The sequence below is a fragment of the Nycticebus coucang genome, chromosome 12 (assembly GCF_027406575.1).
Source record: "Nycticebus coucang isolate mNycCou1 chromosome 12, mNycCou1.pri, whole genome shotgun sequence".
Classification (NCBI taxonomy): domain Eukaryota; kingdom Metazoa; phylum Chordata; class Mammalia; order Primates; family Lorisidae; genus Nycticebus; species Nycticebus coucang.
Window position 1 is genome coordinate 28844900 of NC_069791.1, and position 21643 is coordinate 28866542.

Sequence of the window (21643 nt, forward strand, 5' to 3'; positions counted from 1 at the left end):
GTATTTATAAAGTCTATAGTAATATATAGTAATGTCAGGGGCCTTCCCATTCATTGCCCAAAGCAATTCACCGACTCATCCAGAGCAACTTCCAGTCCTACAAGCTCCCTTCGCAGTAAGTGCCCTACACGGGTGCACCTTTGTCATTTAGACTGTGTTTTTATAGTCCCTTGTCTAGGTTCAGATACACAAATAGCACTGTCTCAATTTCCTATTCAGTGTAGTAATAGAGTGTACAGGGTTGTGGCCGAGGAGCATAGACCACATAGCCTGTGTGTAGAAGGCTATACCCAGATCAGTTATCTTACTGGAACTGCTCAGGACCAGAAATGTTTCAGGTTTTTCCCGATTTTGTAGTATCTGCATTTATACTTACCAACCGAGCATTCCCAATCCAAAGACCCAAGATTCAAAGTAAAATATTTTCTTGAAAAGAACCTCAAATAACTATTATCCCTTGGTAAAACCAGCAGTCTGTCTTGGGCTCTTTCATCCAAGAGGGCTGTGTCAGTGCTCCAAGCGTTTCAGAATATGGCCTATTTTGGACTTTCAGATTGGGGATGCACCTAGGGGTGCTATTCACTCCCTGTCTATAAGCAACACATAACTGTTTGCTAATGGTTGGGTGCACTATGAAAGCTGAAACCACAAGGAATTGCATTGTTTTATTAAAATCTATTGGTCTACCTTGCACTTTGAATGTAATGATACATAGAATATGAAGATTTTATAAAAGTGGTTGGAGAAAGGAGAGAAAGGGAAGCACGAGGACCATCCGCCACCACCAGCGCAGCCGTGCTGGAGCTGCCAGGAGGCCCGGGCTGCCGCCCCCTCCCTCCCTCCTGCCATCCGTCATCCGCGTCCTCGGACCTGCTCCAACAATTATTTAAAACATGGTGGATTACTATGATGTTCTAGGCGTGCAGAGACATGCTTCAGCCGAGGATATTAAAAAGGCGTACCGAAAACTGGCACTAAAGTGGCACCCAGATAAAAACCCTGAGAATAAAGAAGCAGCAGAGAGAAAATTCAAACAAGTAGCTGAGGCATATGAGGTGTTGTCAGATCCTTAAAAACAGGACATCTAAGACGAATGTGGCAAAGAAGGGTTAAATGATGGAGGTGGAAGTCATTTTGACGATCCATTTGATTATGGCTTCACATTCCGTAAGCCCGAGGATGTCTTCAGGGAATTTTTTGGTGGAAGGGACCCCTTTAGATTTGACTTCTTTGAAGACCCATTTGAGGACTTTATTGGGGTCTCCGAGGAAGGAGAAACCGAGGAACAGGGTCGTTTTTGTCTGGCTTCAGTGGATTTCCACCTTTTGGAAGTGGATTTTCTTCTTTTAATACAGGATTTCCTGCAGGATTTTCTTCATTCGGGTTGCTAGATCACGGGGGTCTCACTTTATTCTCTTCCACATCATTTGGTGGTAGTGGGATGGGCAACTTCAAGTCTATATCAACTTCTACAAAAATAGTTAATGGCAGAAAGATCACTACAAAGAGAATCGTGGAGAATGGTCAAGAAAGAGTGGAAGTTGAGGAAGACGGGCAGCTCAAGTCCCTGACAATAAATGGTAAGGAGCAGCTGCGCTTGGATAATAAGTGACTCAACGCACGCATTTAACAGAAATGTTAACTGTAACAAGCACCATTTGAGGATTAACAGGAACTTTTTTTGAAGATTTCAAACGAACTCGACTTTCAGTATGTATCACTGTACCTAATCTGAGTATTTATAAACAGCTCATCAGAGCCATATTTGTCATAGACTTTTGAGTTTATTGTTGGGACCACATAGTAGGACCATTTATTTGTCTTTAAAATGGTTGTAATTTCTGTATGCACTTTGCTTTTTTATTAAACGTACTCCAGGTGAGCCCCGACTTCTCAGTAGTAGTAGAATAGAGTGTGCACTAACACCAGCATGGACCTGCTTTTCCATTGTGTCTGAAACGTGAGACACAGTAGCATCAGCCTGCTGTGAAGTTAGCACCGCAGGATAAACCTTCTACAGAAATAATTTCGGTTTTTTTCAGTATTTAGTAGTGAAAGATATTAACACATTAATGGTAAAACATTTCTGGTTTACTATAAGGATGTTTTCTAGCTGTGCATGAACGCTGGCATCTTAGTAAGTTTTTTTTTTTTTTTTTTTGCAGTTTTTGGCTGGGGCTGGGCCTGAACCTGCCACCTCCAGTATATGGGGCCAGCACCCTACCCCTTCGAGCCACAGGCACCACCCATCTTAGTAAGTTTTGACAGTTGTTTATATATGTAATGTTAAGCTTAGGTTTAAAAAGTAAAGCTGGTATACTGGGTCTTTGTCATTTGCTTTAAAAAAAAAAAAAAAGTGAATGTCTTTGGTGCATTCTAAAAAAAAAAAAAAACAGATTTTATAAAAGTAACCAAACTTTTCTAGCAGTAATAAACTAAACTAATAGCTGTTTTATCTTGCCTTTCTTACAATTTCCTAACCTAGTAAAACATAGTGCCCTCATATGAATGTAATCTAAAAGTATCTACTATGACACCTAACAAGCTGTGATATTTCAACTTATAATGACCTTTCCAAAAACACGTCCTATTGTAAGGACAGAAAACCAAAAAGAAATCAAGCCACAAGAATGTCCAAGTAGTTATGTAAAAAATAAATGTTTATTTCAAATACGAAAAGTAATGTTAATACATTATCCAAATTGTGCCTTCACTTTTACAAGTATAAAACAAGAGTTCTGAAAAACTGTTTACGATTAGGTATAAAATACTTAATATAATTTGATATTTACAGTGGGCATTTGAAAAATAAGTTTTGCTAATATAGCTTTGAAACAAAAGTACATTTACAGTCCCAGGTAAATAAACAAGTCCCTAGCTAAGGAACAATCCTCCCTCAAGATAGATAGCATTTCAAAATTAAGTCAGTGTAAGTATTCCTCTTAAAGTAATGATAAACTTGACTCAATGTGTAAGTTCAAACACCTTGTGGTCTCCCTGACAAATACGATCTATTTCTTATGTCTGCTGACTGACAGAGTTCTCAACCATTTTAATCAAGCAATTTCAGTGAAATACATAATGTAAGTGGGAACCAAACTCTCCAACTGAGAAATCTCTAGTATGGCAATTCTGAGTATTTCCAAGAAGATCTTCTGAACAGAGAATGACAAATTTCTCAGTGGCAATTACGGACCACGTTTTGTAATTACTTGACAGGACTGCTCCCGAGGCTTCTGCTTTTCTTCTCCAGGTGCATCTGTTTGTAGGTTTGAAATAAGGCTTTTGAATCCTTGACTGGGTTTTGCAGCATCTCAAATCCATCTGCACTGAAGCTTCTCTTGGACAGTCTTGAATTAACATCCTTATCTAAGGGAAACAAAAATTTTATTTCTCAATCTTCACTTGATCTTAGCCAAAAGGCTGAGAAGTAATTATTTGTCACTCTTAATATTGGGTGTGACTAATAGATAATCAATAAAAATTGAGAAGGAAAATGTGCACTTGTCTTTGGGATAAAAAATTGGGGTAATGGCTGGACAAGGTGGCTCACGTCTAGAACCTAGCATGGGAGGCTAAGATGGGAAGATCACTTGTGGCTAGGAGTTTGATACCAGCCTGAACAAGAGCAAAATCCCTGCCTGAGCAAGAACAAACAAGACCCTGTCTCTACTAAAAACAAGAAAATTAGGCTTGGCGCCCGTAGCTCAGTGGTTAGGGTGCCGGCCACATACACTGAGGCTGGTGGGTTTGAACCTGGCTGGGGTCTGCTAAACAACAACGACAACCAGAACGAAAAAATAGCCGGGGGTTGTGGAGACGTCTATTGTCCCAGCTACTTGGGAAGCTGAGGCAAGAGAATCGCTTACGCCCAAGAGTTTGAAGTTGCTGTGACTCCACAGTACTCTACCAATGGCGACATGGTAAGACTGTCTCAAAAAAAAAAAAGAAAGAAAAGGGACCAAGAAGTAAGACCCCATCACTACAAAAAGTTAGAAAAAGTAGTAGTCAGACATGGTAACACCTATAGTCCCAGCTACTTCAGAGGCTGAGGCAGAGGATTATTAACCCAGAAGTTTGAGGTCACTGTGCTCCAGCCTGTCCAACATAGTGAGACACGGCCTCAAAAAGAAAAAATTAGGGCAGGGCGGCACCTGTGGCTCAGTGGGTAGGGTGCTGGCCCCATACATGGAGGGTAGCAGGTTCAAACCCAGCCCTGGCCAAATCGCAACAAAAAAATAGTTGTGTGTTGTGGCGGGCGCCTAAGCCCAGGAATTGGAGGTTGCTGTGAGCTGTGACGCCCTAGCACTCTGCTGAGGGTGATAAAGTGAGACTCCTGTCTCTACAAAAAAAAAGAAAGGAAAGAAAAAAAGTAGGGTACATAGTTAAGCAAAGGTTTTGCAAAGCACAGTTCTTTACCCATAAAAATAGGTTATACACACTCTGTCTCGCCTTTTCTTCGGAGGCTCTTTTCTACTCCCATCCCCATCATCACTGCCCAGGGCTGTTCTGCTGTCTTTACCCTTGGCTGAATTAAACCTATCATCTGCACATTTTATTTTTACTTATTTTTTTTTTAGACATAGTCTCACTCTGCTGCCCTGGGGGTAGAGTGCTGTGTCATCTTGGTTGACAGCAACCTCAAACTCCTGGGCTTGACCCATTCTCTTGCCTCAGCCTTCTGAGTAGCTGGCACTATCTATAGGCATGTGGTGCCACAACACCTAGCTAGTTTTTCTATTTTTAGTTAGAGATGGGGTTTTGCTCTTGCTCAGACTGGTCTCAAACCCCTGTGCTCAAGCAATCCACCCACCTCAGCCTTCCAATGTGCTGGGATTACAAGTGTGAGCCAGAGTGTCCGGCCTCACCTGCATATTTTAACACGAATATGACCTTTTAACAGCTATCTATACTAGCAATGCTAAGAGCTCAGTTTACAGCTGGCTGACTCTTCTCCTAAGGTCTGTTTCACCCCTTCAGCCAGCGAACAGTGAATGCTAAGGGCAGTTTTAACATGCTGGCCTTGTCGTGCAGCAGACAAGTGTGAAATATGGACACCTTTCTCTTTCTTTAGACCATGTTAGTGCTACATTAGCCTCAGGATCTTTTTTGATGGACCTAGCTTTCCCTTTTCTGTGCAGTTTCTAGACAGACCTCAAGCTTAAGAGCCTACTTCCCCTATTCAGAATATAATCCTTGATTTACAACGGGGTCCTGACAAATCCTTCAGAATCTGAAGATACCCAAGTTTAAAATACACTGAATATGCCTAACTTATTGAACACTGCTGTAGCCCAGAGTGCTCACAGCGCACAGTTGAGTAAAATCACCCAAGACAAAACCTATCGCATAACAAAGTGCTGAGTATCTCATGTAATTTACCAAACACTGTATTGAAAGTGCCACAGAAAGGTTGCATGGCTTCTACAGAATATGCTGTCACTTTTGCATTGCTGTACAGTGAAGGACCATCTGCCCCTTGGGTTCCTAACGTGGCCACCTCTTTCTGGGTAATGGTCTTCTTTTACCTCTTCCTGCCTGAGTGAGTCAAGTATTGTCTTCTGAATTCTTTATATCTGTCTCAAATTCTTCTACTAATGCTCACACTCAAAGTGGGTCTCTAAGTTGCTTTCCAAGGGATTCTTGTTACTTCATCTCTTTACTGATGATTTTACTTGTTCCATAAACACTCCAACCTTTGTTACGAAATTTAGATACCACTTAAGTGTTTCTTTGTAGCTGCTTGGGAATTCCTGACACCAGTTTTAGTCTCCCTTGACAGTTGGTTGACTCTTCTCCTAAGGTCTGTTTCACTCCTTCTCAGGGCTCTGTTCTCCACAGCTGGTTCTACAGGCCTTTGAATGCCCATGCAGCACTCATCTGACTTTCTTTCATTCTCTTTAAGTTTCACCTGTGTCTCATCATATTTTGAAAGCTCTATGACTTTTTCCTGGTTAGTCTTACCTTGCTTCAGATCTTACTGTATTTGTGCTCTGGTTTGCCCTAAGTAGCTGAGACTGCAGGCACCAGTCACGTGGCCCGGCTAATTTTTAGTAGAGATAGGGTCTCACTCTTGCTCAGGCTGGTCTTGAACTCCTCAGCTCAAGCAATTCACCCACTCCAGCCTCCCAAAGTGCTAGACTTAGAGGTGTGAGCCACTGCACCCAGCTTCTGGCTTGTATTTTCCCCTCACTATTTTGAGTGTTTCAGGTCCATGCTGACCGCGTGTGGCTCGTCCTGCTTGCTATCTTTATGCTTGTCACTGGGCTCATGCTTATCTCTGAGCCGCTTTGGTCAATCTGTGTTTCTGTCTGTGGAGTATTTTCAGCCTCGGATTCCAAACATGCCTTTCACCTTCTCTTCGAGATAATGTTTATGTCTCAACTGTTTCCAAGGATTGACCTTTCTGGCCTGGATCTCTGGGCCCTTTTCCATCTTTCTCATTTTTGGCTTTCTGTATTCCAACCTGAGGGGTATTTCTTTGACTCACAAATCTCTCCTGGCTCTTTTCATTCCCTCCCTATAGGTTGTTTTTCTGCTGTGATGAAGGGTGCATTTCTTTTTCCTTTGATTCAACTTAGTTTCATCCTATATACATGTTTCATGTGACTCAATTTCTACATGTCTGCTTATGAATTATGTCTTACACTCTCTTCACACTTTGTCAAGTCTCCTGTTTTTTATTAAGTACTTTCATTCCACTAATCATTATTATTTTTTAAAATTTTATTTATTTATTTTTTGAGACAGTCTCACTATGTCACCCTTGGTAGAGTGCCGTGGCATCACAGCTCACAGCAACCCCAAACTCCTGGGCTTATGCAATTCTCTTGCCTCAGCCTCCCAAGTAGTTGGGACCACAGGCGCCCACCACAACACCCGGCCATTTTTTGTTGCAGTTTTCATTGTTGTTTTTAGCTAGCCTGGGCCGGGCTCTAACACGGCCCAGGTACATACACAGCTCAGTGTATATGGCTGGCACCGCAACCACTTTGGTATGGGCACTGAGCCTTATTCCACTAATTAAATGGGATACTGAAAGCTCTAGTTTTTCTAGTTAGTGTCCCTTCCCAGGGACTGGGCACAGTGGCTCATACCTGTAATCCCAGCACTTGGGAGGCTGAGGTGGGGAGATTGCCTGAGCTCACGGGTTTGAGACCAGCCTGAGCAAGAGCAAGACCCCATTTCTAAAAAATAGGTGCTGTGGTGGGCACTTGTAGTCCCAGTTACTTGGGAAGCTGAGGCAAGACAATTGTTTAAGTCCAAGAGTTTGAGGTTGCTGTGAGCTATGATGACCTGCCTGGTACTCTACCAAGGGCAACAAAGACTCAGTCTCAAAAAAAGAAAAAAAAAAAAAAAAAAAAAAAATCACTCACTTGCCAGCCGAAAATTCAACTACGATCACTCTTTCAACCTTACAGTGAACTTTATGTGACTGCAGGTGACAGTGAGCATTATGACACAGGAAACTTGAAATGTTTTCTATCTGGTCCTATACAGGAAAAATATGCAAACCATTATCTAACTCACTGGGATAAGGATTATTTTCTTGTTAAAAAGAATAAATCTCTCTGGTTCAAACAAACAAACAAACAAACAAAAAGGAATAAATATCAGCTTCCCGGTCCACAGCATGGCATGACAGAGAAAATAAGAGAATGTCCTATCACTCAGAAACATCAAATGAATGAAAAGAGAACCTACATCAAGTCAGATTGACATTAGCAGTACTGCAATCACAATCCATCTTAAATACACCAGACATATCGTACGTAAAATGAAAACTTAGACGATGATTTTACCTATTTCTTGAGTGTCCTCCTGCATCCTTTTCTTCACAGTTGCACGTTTTAACCAGTCTTCTTTTGTACTTTTTATTCCTGAAACTATTTAAATATTTACTTTCAGATGTCTAGATACTGCTATTTATCTCTGTTAGCGCTATAATAAAGTCATATAAGTCGAAAATAGATTTTAGAAGACACCACATATATCTGCATGTAACATAACTCTAAGAAAATAATCTGAAGAATGACTTCTATTTGAAGTGCTTGATTATCTCACAATTGAAAAATAAGACGTCCTTAAGTTCTTGTTCACTAGGTAATCACACTCCCCCTTACCTGAGCTGAACGCCAACACACCTGATCTGAGCACACCCAAGACATAAAGTCACTTATATTCCCCTGTCCACTTCCAAATGTTCCCATTATACCCACTCCTTATATCCTATGGGTCCAAATAAAAGGACCTACTGAAATCAACATTTTTTACAAAATGAACTTTGTAAAAAGGATGTATTGGGCGGCGCCTGTGGCTCAGTCGGTAAGGCGCCGGCCCCATATACCGAGGGTGGCGGGTTCAAACCCGGCCCCGGCTGAACTGCAACCAAAAAATAGCTGGGCGTTGTGGCGGGCGCCTGTAGTCCCAGCTACTCCGGAGGCTGAGGCAAGAGAATCGCTTACGCCCAGGAGTTGGAGGTTGCTGTGAGCTGTGTGATGCCATGGCACTCTACCGAGGGCCATAAAGTGAGACTCTGTCTCTACAAAAAAAAAAAAAAAAAGGATGTATTTAATCACAAATACATGCACCTTCTTGCACCTTCCAAGAAAATGAACCCTGGTTATGCTACCGCTTTACGCATCCCAACAAAGCCACTTGAAAAAACAGAGCAAAGATGACGATTTCCATTTCGACCTCACGTTCTCAGCACAGGGCTTTATACAGGGTAGTCGTAAAGTTCACGTGCAATTTAAAATTGCACACCATTTTAAACTGTGCAGGAACTTTAATGGCCACTCTGTATATAATATCCACAAGCCCTAAACAATCCCTTACTACCACAAAGAACTAGTCATCCATCCATTTCCTCCTCCTTCCCCCTTGCGCTACATTAAGAAGTCTACCTAAAACGTGCCATCCTGGCTTAAAGAGAACGTAGTTTAACACTGGGCAATACTGCTTTCAGGGTCCTCCCATCTCACAAGTAGTTTTGACTTTACAAAGATAGCCAATTGTCCCATTTTCATGTGAACAAAAAGATTATTAATCCTATCTCCTAATATTTAGCTCAAAATGTCAAATTCACAGGGTTCTAAGATGACAAATCAAAGGAGAGTTAACAAAACCAAGACTGTTAAGATAAGGTATACGCGACACTTCTCTCACTTGTCACAAGGACTGTAAGATGTTTTTCACAATATAGTCCTCTTGGTACCCAGTTAAGTATTTGGCAAACCTTACGGTTTTCTATAGCTTGTATCATTACTAATCTACTATAAAATTTACAGTAAGGTGGCAATAAGTGAAAAACTAAATATTGCCAATGAAACACTGAGAAAAACAAATACTAGGAAATGGTGGGACACATTAAGACCTTTCCCAGCAACCCAGATGGCACGAGTGGCATCAGCCCCAACACGGACCTCTAACTTTTTTTAGTGTTGTAGACACCATCAAGAAAATCATACTGGACCTTGCAAGGGTGTTTGCTCATTCGTAGGATGAGATTTTAAATCCTTCTTTTCTTCAGAAGCGCTCATGTTCTTTAACAGTACATCTGGACACAGTTTAAACTCTAGCATGTTTGGTTTTTCTGCTGTATCTTTCACAGGTAGAAGGGTCTTAGGTTTATTTTCCTGTGATTTCTCGTTATCTTTATTAAGCTTCCTAGGTGAACCGTCTAACTTGGAAAGACAAATGCTTTCCCGTTCAGTGCACTTAAATGCCACTCTGTTCAGATACAATTTTTGTTCCTTTGCTTGTGGAGGCATCTGGCTGAAATGAACATTATTTACATAGGTTACTTTTTTGTCTAAATTGGCCTTATCAATCCACATTTTGTCAGCCTGCTTCCCACCAATTGTTCCTTTAACATTCCTTGAAATGTTGTATGCTTTAGACCCCTCAGAATGGTGGGCTTTGAGATTTTTACCAGGGTCTGTAAAAACACTTAATGATTCTTTAGGGGGTTGGAGGCTGATACTGTGCCTCTCATTTGATGTCCCTACTTGCGTAGGAGGCTTACTGGATCCTGTGTGTTCAGAATCATGTGGCCCATTTTTGACATGGATTCTCTTTGCTGCTTTATTACTCATCACCTCTTTCCGTTTCCGCCTTTGTAAATACTCTTGCGGAGTTATAACTCTATTCACCTTTGATGACCTTTTCTCATCTGAGGACTTAATGCCTGACAGAGTCTTGTCTTTAACACAGGCTCTTTCATTCGGGTTTGACGAAGAATCATGGACTTTGAGCTCACCTCCCACATTTTTATTCTGTTCTTGTTTATCCTGTTTCCTCTTCTTTACCTCCACATCTCGTATGCTCCCTTGGTTCATCTTCCTTTTTTCCAAATGATTTTGTTTGAAGCCACCTGTTTTAAACTTTTTTTTCTTCTCTGATGCTAGTAACTGTACCAAAGAGCTATTCTTCTTATAGAGATCTTTATTTGCTGGTAAGACTGGTTTTGCTTTTAGCGGGCCTGAGTTTTGTGTTGCATGTTTCCTCTGCAGGCTTTGTTGAGAAGTTTGTTCATGAAATGCTGGCATTTTATTGTGGGAGCAAAAGGTTACCTCATGATATCTCAGGGTTTTTTCCCCATGATTTTGCAAGGAAACCAGTTTATCACATTTAGAGGAAAAGTGACCAGTTGATTTTTGTTCTGTCTTTAGTAAACTGTTCTGTTTTGTTTTGGATGTATCTTTTATATTGCTGCTTTGTATTTTAGGAGTATTACTTTTCCCGTCTGGAAGAATCACAGAAGTCTTTGGATTATTTGAAGGACTATTCAGTTCAACAACACATACATCACTATCAGAGGTTTTCTCTCCTTGCTTACAACTGTTGCTCTCCAAAGGAGAAGACTGTTCTTTTCCTTTCTCTTCTGCTGAAGCTGAGTTCTTGATGGAATTACACTGGCACTCAGGTACTCCTTCATAAACTACAGCAAGCCAACCCAGTGCACAGCAATGGACGTCATCTTTCTCTGAGTCCACTGTTAAAGAATCACGACTTTCTTCTTTTGTAGGTGCTTGAGGGTCACACTGGCTACCTACTTCTGGGTCAGGCTTTTCTTTCTGAGGTTCTTCTGATCTGTCTCTATCACAGGGTTGATCATCCTGTTCAGGAAATAATTCTTTCATCTGCTCTGAGCTTAATATTGTAATTTGTATTTGATCTGTTAAGTCTTTGGAGTCACAACTGGATTTATCAGCAGCTTGATCTTCTGAAATGTGGTTGGTCATCTGTTGACCCACAGAACCGTCACGTCTTTTTATACCTTCAATGCCATAGGGAAACTCTCTTAAAAGTTCTGAAAGCTGATCATGTAGATATGTCTTATCATTGTCAATCTCATTTCTTGTGGGCTCCTGGGCAATGTAATCGCTGGATGCATCGATTTCCTGAGGGTCAACATCCAGCGGTGTGGCAGCTGATGAACACACATTGCCCGCTGTGCTTTCCTTCATGCTGGGTGCTACCCCGCTTTCCTCTGGAGTGCCTCTACTTGCTTCAGCATTATTAAAAGACAATGACTCTGGAGGTTGCCGTGACTTTGACAGATCAGTTATTTTACATGAAACATCTGTACACTCTACTAACTTATCTTTTTGAAAATCAAAGTCTTTATTTTCAGTGGTATTATTATCTAACTGTTCTTTTTGTTCTCTGTAACTAATCCCTTCCTGATTGGGTAGAGGCTTCTGGGGCTCAACCTTTTCCATAGGTAGAGAGTTGAATATCTTTGCTATTTGAGAATTGTATGATATATCACCTTCAACCAGAGAACAAATACTGTCAATGTGTAATACATCACTATTCACAGCAGTATTGTCTCTTGATTCATATAAGGTTTGCTGATCACTCACAAGAGAATAGGTATCTGATTCCGATTTGCTATACTTCCCTTCATTGGTATTAGGTGTGCCTTCTGAATTACCGTTAGTCGACTCATTCTTTTCCTTCTGAGTCAGAGGGAAAATCTTGGTTGATGTCATAGTACTTGCTACTGGCTCATTAACATCAACTTTCAAAGCAGCACTTACTGTTGTATTTTCTGCCACTTGATTTTGTAAGCTACAAACACTGCCTTCAACAGCAGCACTTACTGTTGTATTTTCTGCCACTTGATTTTGTAAGCTACAAACACTGCCTTCTTTAATAACTGGGTATACTGTTTCAGGTAAAGCTTCAGGTATTATTCCTTTGGCTGACAATGTCTTGACATCCGAAAGAATTAAGGGTGTTACCACAGCGATCTGAAGTTCTGTTCCCTTTGTTATAGTTGTTCCTGAAGACTCATAATTCGGCACCACCGCTGACAAAGTTGTTTGTGAGGGATTGATGATTTTATTCTGAGAATTGTCCATAACTGAACAAGGCCTCTTAGCAGAGACATCCATGGGCCTTGAAACTCCAACTGCTGTTTTGTTTGTTCTTGACTCATTACACTGTTTTTCTTGTGCAGTTTCTGAAGGCTGCTTTTTCCACAGAGACAGACAGGTTGCTAGCAATTCCATGGAGTAAGGACTGTTGCTTTTAGCAGGCATTCTCTCTGTTGAGGATTCATGCTTGATGTAAGAAGAGTTACCTGAAATCCTGGCACCTACATTAGAAGTACTTAGGGTTTCTGTAGTTTGCAAATTCAGTTGCTTAACAGTGACTTGAGTATTCAGAATCATTTCACAACTATCTACTTTAGAATCCTGACTAGTTTCATTAGCATCTTTTAATTTCTCCTGAACCCTATCTCCTTGCACAAGCAAATTAAGAAGTAGCCTGTTCTTATTTACGTGTTTTGAAATACATTCGTCAGAGGACAAAGATGGGGGAACAGAAACCGTCTCACAAATTGTTGGCAGATTTTGTCCAACTTGGACAGAATTTTCTAATGAGAGGTGACTGTTATTCAACGTTGCCTGGGTCATCTCAACAGTTGATGTCTTTGAAGAAGACAGAACTTTCGAATCATGACACTGGCCCGGGACCTTTGCTGAAGAGACGGAATTTAGTACAACAGAATTGACTTGATTAAACTTTCTACAATTGCTTTCTTGAATATTGGAAGTCAATGAACAGTGTGTTTTACTTGTTTCTGCAGATTTTGTTGCTGTTAGTGATTGTCCCTTTGCAATCTCTGGAGTTACTCGTAGTCCAGACTGAATTTTGGCAGTTTGTCTGAACAATTCAGAATTTTGACCTGGTTCACTATTAGAGGTATTAGTCATTTTAATACAACCTGCTGCTATCAAAAGATCTTTATTAATTTTAATTTTCCTTGCAAGTTCGGAAAACTTCTTTTTAATTTCTACTAATGTTTTAATATCCCTCACTAGCTTTTCTTTTGTGACATTTGTATCCAGTATTTGATTTGGATTACAAGAATCCATTCTTTTCTCTTGATTATTTTGAGCAACTGGCTGAACAGCATCCATAGATGATCTAACTGGTTCAGGAAAAGGCTGTTTGACATTGGTGTTTACTTTCAAGTTACAGAAATTTCCAATTGTGCTGACATTTTCAAGAGGCTTTTGCCACTGCTGTTGAAAGCCTCCGTAAGAGTCCATCCTTATTTCAGATGAGTGCGTTTCTTGGCTCTGAGGAACTTCCACAGACAAACGTTTAAGAACATGTGGACCACTCTGTACAGGCTGGCTTCCGTATCTACAGTCATAAAGAGGAAGGGGTGGAGGGTTAAGTCTTTTGTCAACTGGAGTGGCATATTGCTGAGACAGTACAGCTGCAGACTGCTTTGACTGTAAAGCCGTAGCAGTATTTGGAAAGTGACAGTTTTTAACTTGTAATGATGTAGATGGCACAGGGTTTCGTTTCTGAATATTAGGATCTTGTATAAAACCTTGAGGTGGATAAAAGTACTGCTTTGAAAGTGGTCTGTAATCTGGAGAAGTCAGTCCATTAGATGTATACTGTTGCATCCAACCTTCAACCTTGCGAACTGAATTAGATTGGTTAAGTCCCTGATTCCCTGGATAAGTTACAGGAGCTCTTAGAGAATTAGAAGGCATCATTTGAAGTGGAGTGGAATACGTATCTGATGTTACCAGTTGATTCTGCAGTACATGTACATTGGGTATATTAGTTCCAAAATCAGCTTGATGAGATACAGTTGCCCCTGTATGAGAAGGCACAGAATTCCTCATTGGTGAGTTCGACCATGCGTTCTGTGTAACTCCTCCAGACATCTGTAAATTAGGATTTAGTTGTTTGTGTCCTTTAGCATTTGAAAGTGTTAACCTTTCTAATGAAATTTGTGAAGCTACAATTGTCCCATTATGCACATCAGAAACAGGGATTTGCTGAAGATAATTTTGGATATTCAACAGTGGCTGTGATACAGGATTTGAACTACTGGGATACATGCATATTTCTTGATTGTTTCCAGGACAGCTGAAAGAATTGTGAGATGGGGTAAACTGGTTTATTAAAGGCTGCTGCGAAAAAGATGACTGGCTTTTAGGGTATGGTGGTGGTAGTATAGCACTCTGTGGTTCTGCATTCCAATTCATTGTAGATTTGATATAGTGGCAGCGTATTAAAAGTCAGTTGTGCTGAACGTCAGAAACCTGTAAGAAATAAAGATCTTTTATTAAAACACTGTTTTGCCTAGAGTCTAAAAAAATTAGTAGCTGAAACTTCAGATTAGACAAACCCCATCTTTAATTTAGACAGATAAAGCAATGGGGATGGAATGCAATAAAATACACAATGAAATTTCAGGAATGTTTTAACAAAAATTCATTCTACACAAGACAGCCAGCACTTTGTTACATTTAAATGCCAGTGTGCTCAGACTTTTTAAAAAGTAAAAATGATTCTAAGTAATACTATATTCTAAGTAATCCATGTTCATTATTTTAAAAAAAAAACCCCTAAACATATGTTAAAAAGTTCTTACTGTCGGGCGGCGCCTGTGGCTCAGTGAGTAGGGCGCCGGCCCCATATACCGAGGGTGGCGGGTTCAAACCCAGCCCCGGCCAAACTGTAACCAAAAAATAGCCGGGCGTTGTGGCAGGCGCCTGTAGTCCCAGCTGCTCGGGAGGCTGAGGCAAGAGAATCGCGTAAGCCCAAGAGTTAAGAGGTTGCTGTGAGCCGTGTGACGCCACGGCACTCTACCCGAGGGCGGTACAGTGAGACTCTGTCTCTACAAAAAAAAAAAAAAAAGTTCTTACTGTCTGTTCCCAATGTCTTTACTTCTCAGGGGTATACAATGTTACCTTATGACCTCAGTATATTTCTAGACATAAACAAACTAATTCATAAATAAAAAGTCTTTTAAAACAGGGGTGGCACCTGTGGCTCACTGAGTAGGGCACTGGCCCCATATACCGAGGGTGGTGGGTTCAAACCTGGCCCCAGCCAAGCCGCAACAAAAAAAAATAGCCAGCTGTTGTGGCGGGTGCCTGTATTCCCACCTACCTGGGAGGCTGAGGCAAGAGAATCACCTACGCCCAAGAGCTGGAGGTTGCTGTGAGCTGTGATGCTACAGCACTCTACTGAGGATGACAGAGTGAGACCTTCCTTAAAAAAAAAAAAAAAAGTCTTTTAAAACAAACTGGAATCCTATCAAACATATTGTCTACAATTTACTGGTTTTTCATTTATTATACCTAGTATATCTTATTTCATTACACATATGTGTGGTTCATTACGAAAGTTTTGACCCAACAAAAATCAAGGAACATAAAATCTAAATGGATAGAAACAAATGTAGCCCTCCCAGTGACACCAATAAACAGAGCGAGTTGAAACTTGCACAGGAGCAGAAAGGATGCTACTTTAGTAGAAAACATATAATGGGCCATGATGGTAGTCTGTCTCAAAACTTTTGTAGTGACCTACATACCCACCATCTATCTCACTGCCTGCAAAACATTCCACTTTATGGATATACCATGTGTAACATACTAAGAAATATACTTGATCTTTGTCCTTTGTTTCTGGCACAAAGCTCAATATCATAAAAAACCAAATACTTAGAAAATGAAGGATGTGTGTCAGATGTCAGATTAAAACTAATAAAAACCTGAGCTCAGTTAACGGTATTTTCCCAAATACTAAATCTTATTAATATCAGATGCAAATGAAAACCATAGCAGATAAAATCTTTAAAACTGATATTAACAAACTGGTAAGAAAGTGGAACAAATAGACTCTCATACAATAGTGACTGAAACAAAATGGTCTGCGAATTGTCAAATACTTTGGGAAAATATATGGCATCACTTACTAAAGGTTAATAAATACAACTCCTGACCTCTAAAATTCTCATTTCAAGCTATATACCAAACAGAAACGCATGATTAGTAACATAGCCAGCAGCATTATGTGCAGTAAGCCAAAACTGGAAACAAATTAACAAAAGCAATATATACTCTTATTAATGGAGCAATACAGTAATGAAAACGAACAAGCTCAGCTATACGCAACAGGATGGATGAATCTAACAAACATACTACTGAGTGAAAAAAGCTAGACATGAAATAATGATTCCATTTATATATAGATATAAATAAAGGCAAAATGACCTGTGGTCTACAGCGGTACCTTTTACGAGGTTTGAGGGAATAGTGGTTGGTAACGGCACAAAAGGGCCATGTTTCCTACATGATAATCCCTGAGCTATACACTTACCTTTTGTGTTCTTAGATTTTTTTTTTTAACTGTTTCTCATCAGATTATGTCCAAGCACTCTGAAAGTCTTTATTTTCACTTAAATATTGACATGACAATAAAATACATCAATCTAATTTCACCTGATAATCTAATGCAATTATATATGATGTGTACATATTTGATGTAAAAATAGGAACACAGTGCCGCTTCCTGCAGGTTCCCACAGCACAGTGTTGAGCAGAGCACAAGCTGGACTTTCATCCCCACTTGTTCCCTTCCTCGGGTGTCTTTGTGCAGTGCACAAACTATAGAACTGCACACAGTGGCCCTGCTGGGCTCCCAGGCATTTCCACCTTGTCTAAACAAGAGCTGGTGTAGTTACAGTGATAGGAGACGAAGGAGAACCATCTCTGTAGGGTGCCACAGACTGACCTGGAGAAGAAGTCTTGTTGAGAACTTTTTACAGTAAAGCACATAAGAAATACTATGACCAAGAGTCAGAGCCCTGAAAGACCCTTAGAACTGGCATTAAAACAGAGTAGAAAGACGTCTAAAGAAACACAGGGCGCAAAACCGGAAGGAAGGAAGCAAACCCAGCAATACCGTACCTAGTAGGCAGCGTCTCCCTCTCCGCAGCTCCCTCTCTGAGCCGGGACTGGGAGTTGAGAGTGGCCTTGGCAAGCGCAGTTCTGCATGTTCTTAGATTTTTTTATTGTTAAATATAAAGCTTTTATTGTTAAAAACCTCTTGTAATACTGAATGCAGAATATTATGCATTTATCAAAATCTATAGACCTGTACACTACCTATAAACCTAATGGAAGGTATGGACTTTAGTTGATAATAACACATCCACATCAGTTATTAACTGCATGAAACATGCCACCATAATGCAGGATGCTAATTATTCTTATAGGGGAAACTCCGAGCCTCACAAATAGGAAGGTCCCATAAACCTACAAAGGAACGCACTGTACTATGTGCTCCATTTTCTTTTTCTTTCTTTCTTTCATAGTGCTCACAGCAACCTCAAACTTGTGGGTTTGGGCAATCCTCTTGCCTCAGCCTCCTGAGAAACTAGGCCTACAGGCACCCACCACAATACCTGGCTAGTTTGTCTACTTTTAGTAGAGATGGTGTTTTGCTTTTGCTAAGATCTCGAACTCCTGCGCTCAAGCAATCTACCTGCCATGGCCTTCCAGAGTGCTAGGACTACTGGTATGAACCACTGGGCCCAGTCTCCATTTTCTTCCTTTCTTTTTCTTTTCTTTCTTTCTTTCTTTTTTTTTTTTTTGAGACAGAGTCTTTCTTTGTTGTCCTTGGTAAAGTATAGTGGCATCATAGCTCACAGCAACCTCAAACGCTTGGGCTCAAGTGATCCACTTGCCTCAGTCTCCTGAGTAGCTGGGGATACAGGCGCCTACCACAATGCCCAGCTAGTTTTTAGAGACGGGGTCTCATTCTTGCTCAGGCTTGTCTTGAACTCCTGAGCTCAGGCACTCCACCCACCTCCACCTCCAAAAGTTAAGATTATAGGCCTGAGCCACTGCACCTAGCCTCCATTTTCTATAAACCAAAAACTAACCTAAAAAATAATGTTAATTAAAAAAAAAAAATCACCATATGCTAATATTCACATTACCACACTCATCCTTGTTAGAACTATGTTTTTCTTGCACACTACAGTTTGACTAGGTCACATGGTTGGGAATAGAACAAGTCATAGTGCTCAGTGAAAAAAAATAAAAAGACTGAAGCCATGCTCTTTTGGGGGGTTAAACAGATCCCAAAGAGAAAGGTATGTCTATTTCTCACATCCCTTTTCCCAGGAAAACTCCTCAGTAAAGTAAAAAGCAGCAATAACCACTCCTCTCAACCCAGCTCATACATGAACTTGAGACGGGAACCTGTTATGAATGGAATTGTGTCTCCCTCCATTCTGTTCAAACACTGAAATCCTAATGCCCAATGTATGTGGAGCTAGAGCCTCTAAGGAGGAAATCAGGGTTAAATCAGGTCACAGGGTGGGGGTCTAAACTGACTGGTATCCTCTGTAAGAAGAAGCGGTTATGGTGCCAACTACATGCACTGAGTATGGTGGGTTTGAACCTGGCCCAGGCCAACTAAACATCAATGACAACTGCAACAAAAAATCGCCAGTTGTTGTGGTGGGCACCTGTAGTCTCAGCTACTTGGGAGGTTGAGGCAAGAGAATCACTTAGGCCCGAAGAGTTTGAGGGTGCTGTGAGCCATGACGTCACAGCACTCTACAGAGGGCGACAGTGAGACTCTGTCTCAAAAAAAAAAAAAAAAAAAGACACACACCAGAGCCGTTGGCCCACAGGAAAGATGTTAGGACACAGGAAGAAAGCAGCCACGTGCAAGCCACAGAAAGAGGCCCTGGAGAAGACAAATCATACACTGATCCTGGACCTCCTGCCTCCAGAACAGTAAAAAATAAATATTTGTTGTTTGAGCCACCCAGTCTGTGGCATTTTGTTATTGCAGCCATGGTGGTAAGAAATCTTCAAGGCTGTCTGGAAAGCATCCAGCAGTGTAAATGGTTCTTGTTATACTAATGATGGCTGTATACTTTGTGACAATCCTCACATATGTGGTCTCTACCCCGGCTCCAGATCTAGAATTCCTAAAACTCTTACATATAGATAGGGGTGCTAGAAGGATCTTTTGCTCCAATATTTGGTCTTTGATACTGGGTCCTCACACAAAGTTCCCAAAGATCTTGCAATCTCCTGCGTGACAGAAGCATCTTTTTTTTTTTTTTTTTAAGAGACAGAGTCTCACTTTGTCACCCTTGGTAGAGTGCCATAGCAGCATCACAGCTGACAGCAATCTCCAGCTCTTAGGCTTAGGCGATTCTCTTGCCTCAGCCTCCCGAGTAGCTGGGTCTACAGGCACCTGCCACAATGCCCAGCTATTTTTTGTTGCAGTTTGGCTGGGGCCAAGTTTGAACCCACCACCAGTATATGGGGCCAGCACCCTGCTCACTGAGCCACATGCACTGCCCAGCATCTTTTGTTCTAATGAGGCTACTCTCAGGCTCCTGGAGAGCCTTAGGACAGGGTCAAGACAACCATGTGGTTAGAGGGTTGGTGCTCTATACCACCCCAACATCCAAGGAGAGAAGAGGGGCTAAAGGTTAAGTTGATCACCAATAGCCAATGGCATCCACATTAATGAAAACTCCATAAAACCCCAAGACAGGGATTGGAGAGCTTCCAGACTGACAAAACACCAAGGTACCCAGACAGTGGGGCACCTGCAGAGGGCACGGAAGCTCTAGGTTCCTTCTCACACATGCATTCCTCTATGCATCCTTTGCTTCTGTTTTATTATAATGTTAGATATAGCTGGGCGTTGTGGTGGGCGCCTGTAGTCCCAGCTACTTGGGAGGTTGAGGCAAGAGAATCGCTTAAGCCCAAGAGCTTCAGGTTGCTGTGAGCTGTGATGCTACAGCACTCTACGGAGGGCAGCATAGCGAGACTCTGTCTCAAAAGAAAAAGAAAAGAAAACTTAAGAATATAGGCATACGGCTTGGTGCCTGCACTACAGTGGTTACAGTGCCAGCCACATACACCAAGGCTGGTGGGTTCGAACCCAGCCTGGGCCAGCTAAACAACAATGACAAGTGCAACAAAAAATAGCCAGGCCTTGTGGCGGGCGCCTGTAGTCCCAGCTACTTGGGAGGCTGAGGCAAGAGAATCACCTAAGCTCAGGAGTTTGAGGTTGCTGTGAGCTGTGATGCCACAGCAGTCTACCCAGGGTGACATAATGAGACTCTGTCTCCCAAAAAAAAAAAAAAAAAATTGTGCTTCTATAACATAATAAAAATATACAGTAAAAACATCATTAAAGAAATTGAAATGCTACATTAGAAAATATTCACTTGGGCGGCGCCTGTGGCTCAGTCGGTAAGGCACCAGCCCCATATACCGAGGGTGGCGGGTTCAAACCCGGCCTCGGCCAAACTGCAACCAAAAAATACCCGGGCGTTGTGGCGGGCGCCTGTAGTCCCAGCTACTTGGGAGGCTGAGGCAGGAGAATCGCCTAGGCCCAGGAGTTGGAGGTTGCTGTGAGCTGTGTGAGGCCACGGCACTCTACCGAGTGCCATAAAGTAAGACTCTGTCTCTACCAAAAAATAAATAAATAAGTAAATAATTAAAAATAAATAAAAAAAAAAAAAAGAAAATATTCACTGAATGCCAAAAAGGTATTAAGGAAGAAGGATTAAAAAAAGAGAGGAAACAAAAAGTAAAACAAAGAGGTTGATCAGCTAGCTGTATATTAATTACTCTCAACCCCCTTCTTGGGGTTGACTAATTGCTAAAGCAGCTCACAGAACTCAGGGAAAACACTTGACTTGTATTTATTGGTTTATTGTAAGATCTTGCAGAGGGTACACACACGAAGAATGGCTAGGGTTGGGTTATACAGGAAGGGGCACAGAGCTTCCACGCCCTCCCTGAGTGTGCTACCCTCCAGGAACCTGCACACACAGCTCTCCAGAGGCTGTCCAAGCCCTGGAAGGTTTTCTGGAGGCTTCAATCACACAGGCGTGACTGAATAAACCACTAAACTGGACATCGGTGATCAACTCAACCTTTAGCTACTTTCTCTCACCAGATGCATCATCCCCTCAACCTTATAGTTCTTGAGCTCCAGAAGTATAAGAAATACATTCCTTTTCTTTATAAATTCCCAGTGTCAGGCTTTCTGTTATAGCAACAGAAAATGGACTAAGGAAGAAAATTGGTACCAGGAGTGAGGGATGGGGCTGCCAGTCTCAACTCTGCTGGCCTTGGCCTTTCAGGTGACCAGCACCCATCCTGAAACTGCCCAGGGGTTGCCAGCAATAAGTCAACTTATTAGAATATAAAAAGACATTTGTCACTTTGGAGAGTCTACAGACTTTAGGAGTTACATGCCAGGAAATGGTGAGGAAGACATTTATTTAGGTCACAACATCACAATAATCAAAAAAGACAGG

General features: G+C 41.4%; 1 protein-coding gene and 1 pseudogene across 2 annotated transcripts in view; one reads left to right on the forward strand and one right to left on the reverse strand.

Annotated features, from left to right (window-relative positions):
- The first annotated feature begins 893 nt into the window (after nucleotides 1-893).
- Nucleotides 894-1792, forward strand: LOC128562120 (dnaJ homolog subfamily B member 6-like; annotated as a pseudogene).
- Nucleotides 1793-2645: 853 nt separating this feature from the next.
- The window catches only part of RESF1 (retroelement silencing factor 1), a 40664-nt gene continuing 21666 nt past the window's right edge, over nucleotides 2646-21643 (reverse strand). The window contains exons 4-7 of one of the 2 annotated variants that reach the window (XM_053556398.1): nucleotides 15439-15540; nucleotides 9476-14585; nucleotides 7803-7886; nucleotides 2646-3369 (exon numbers count right to left, since the gene is read on the reverse strand). In XM_053556398.1, the coding sequence (XP_053412373.1) occupies nucleotides 3209-3369; nucleotides 7803-7886; nucleotides 9476-14528 (5298 nt within the window). In that variant the 5' untranslated portion in view covers nucleotides 14529-14585; nucleotides 15439-15540 and the 3' untranslated portion in view covers nucleotides 2646-3208. The remainder of the gene's footprint in view (nucleotides 3370-7802; nucleotides 7887-9475; nucleotides 14586-15438; nucleotides 15541-21643) is intronic. The other variant, XM_053556397.1, reaches the window with a different exon arrangement.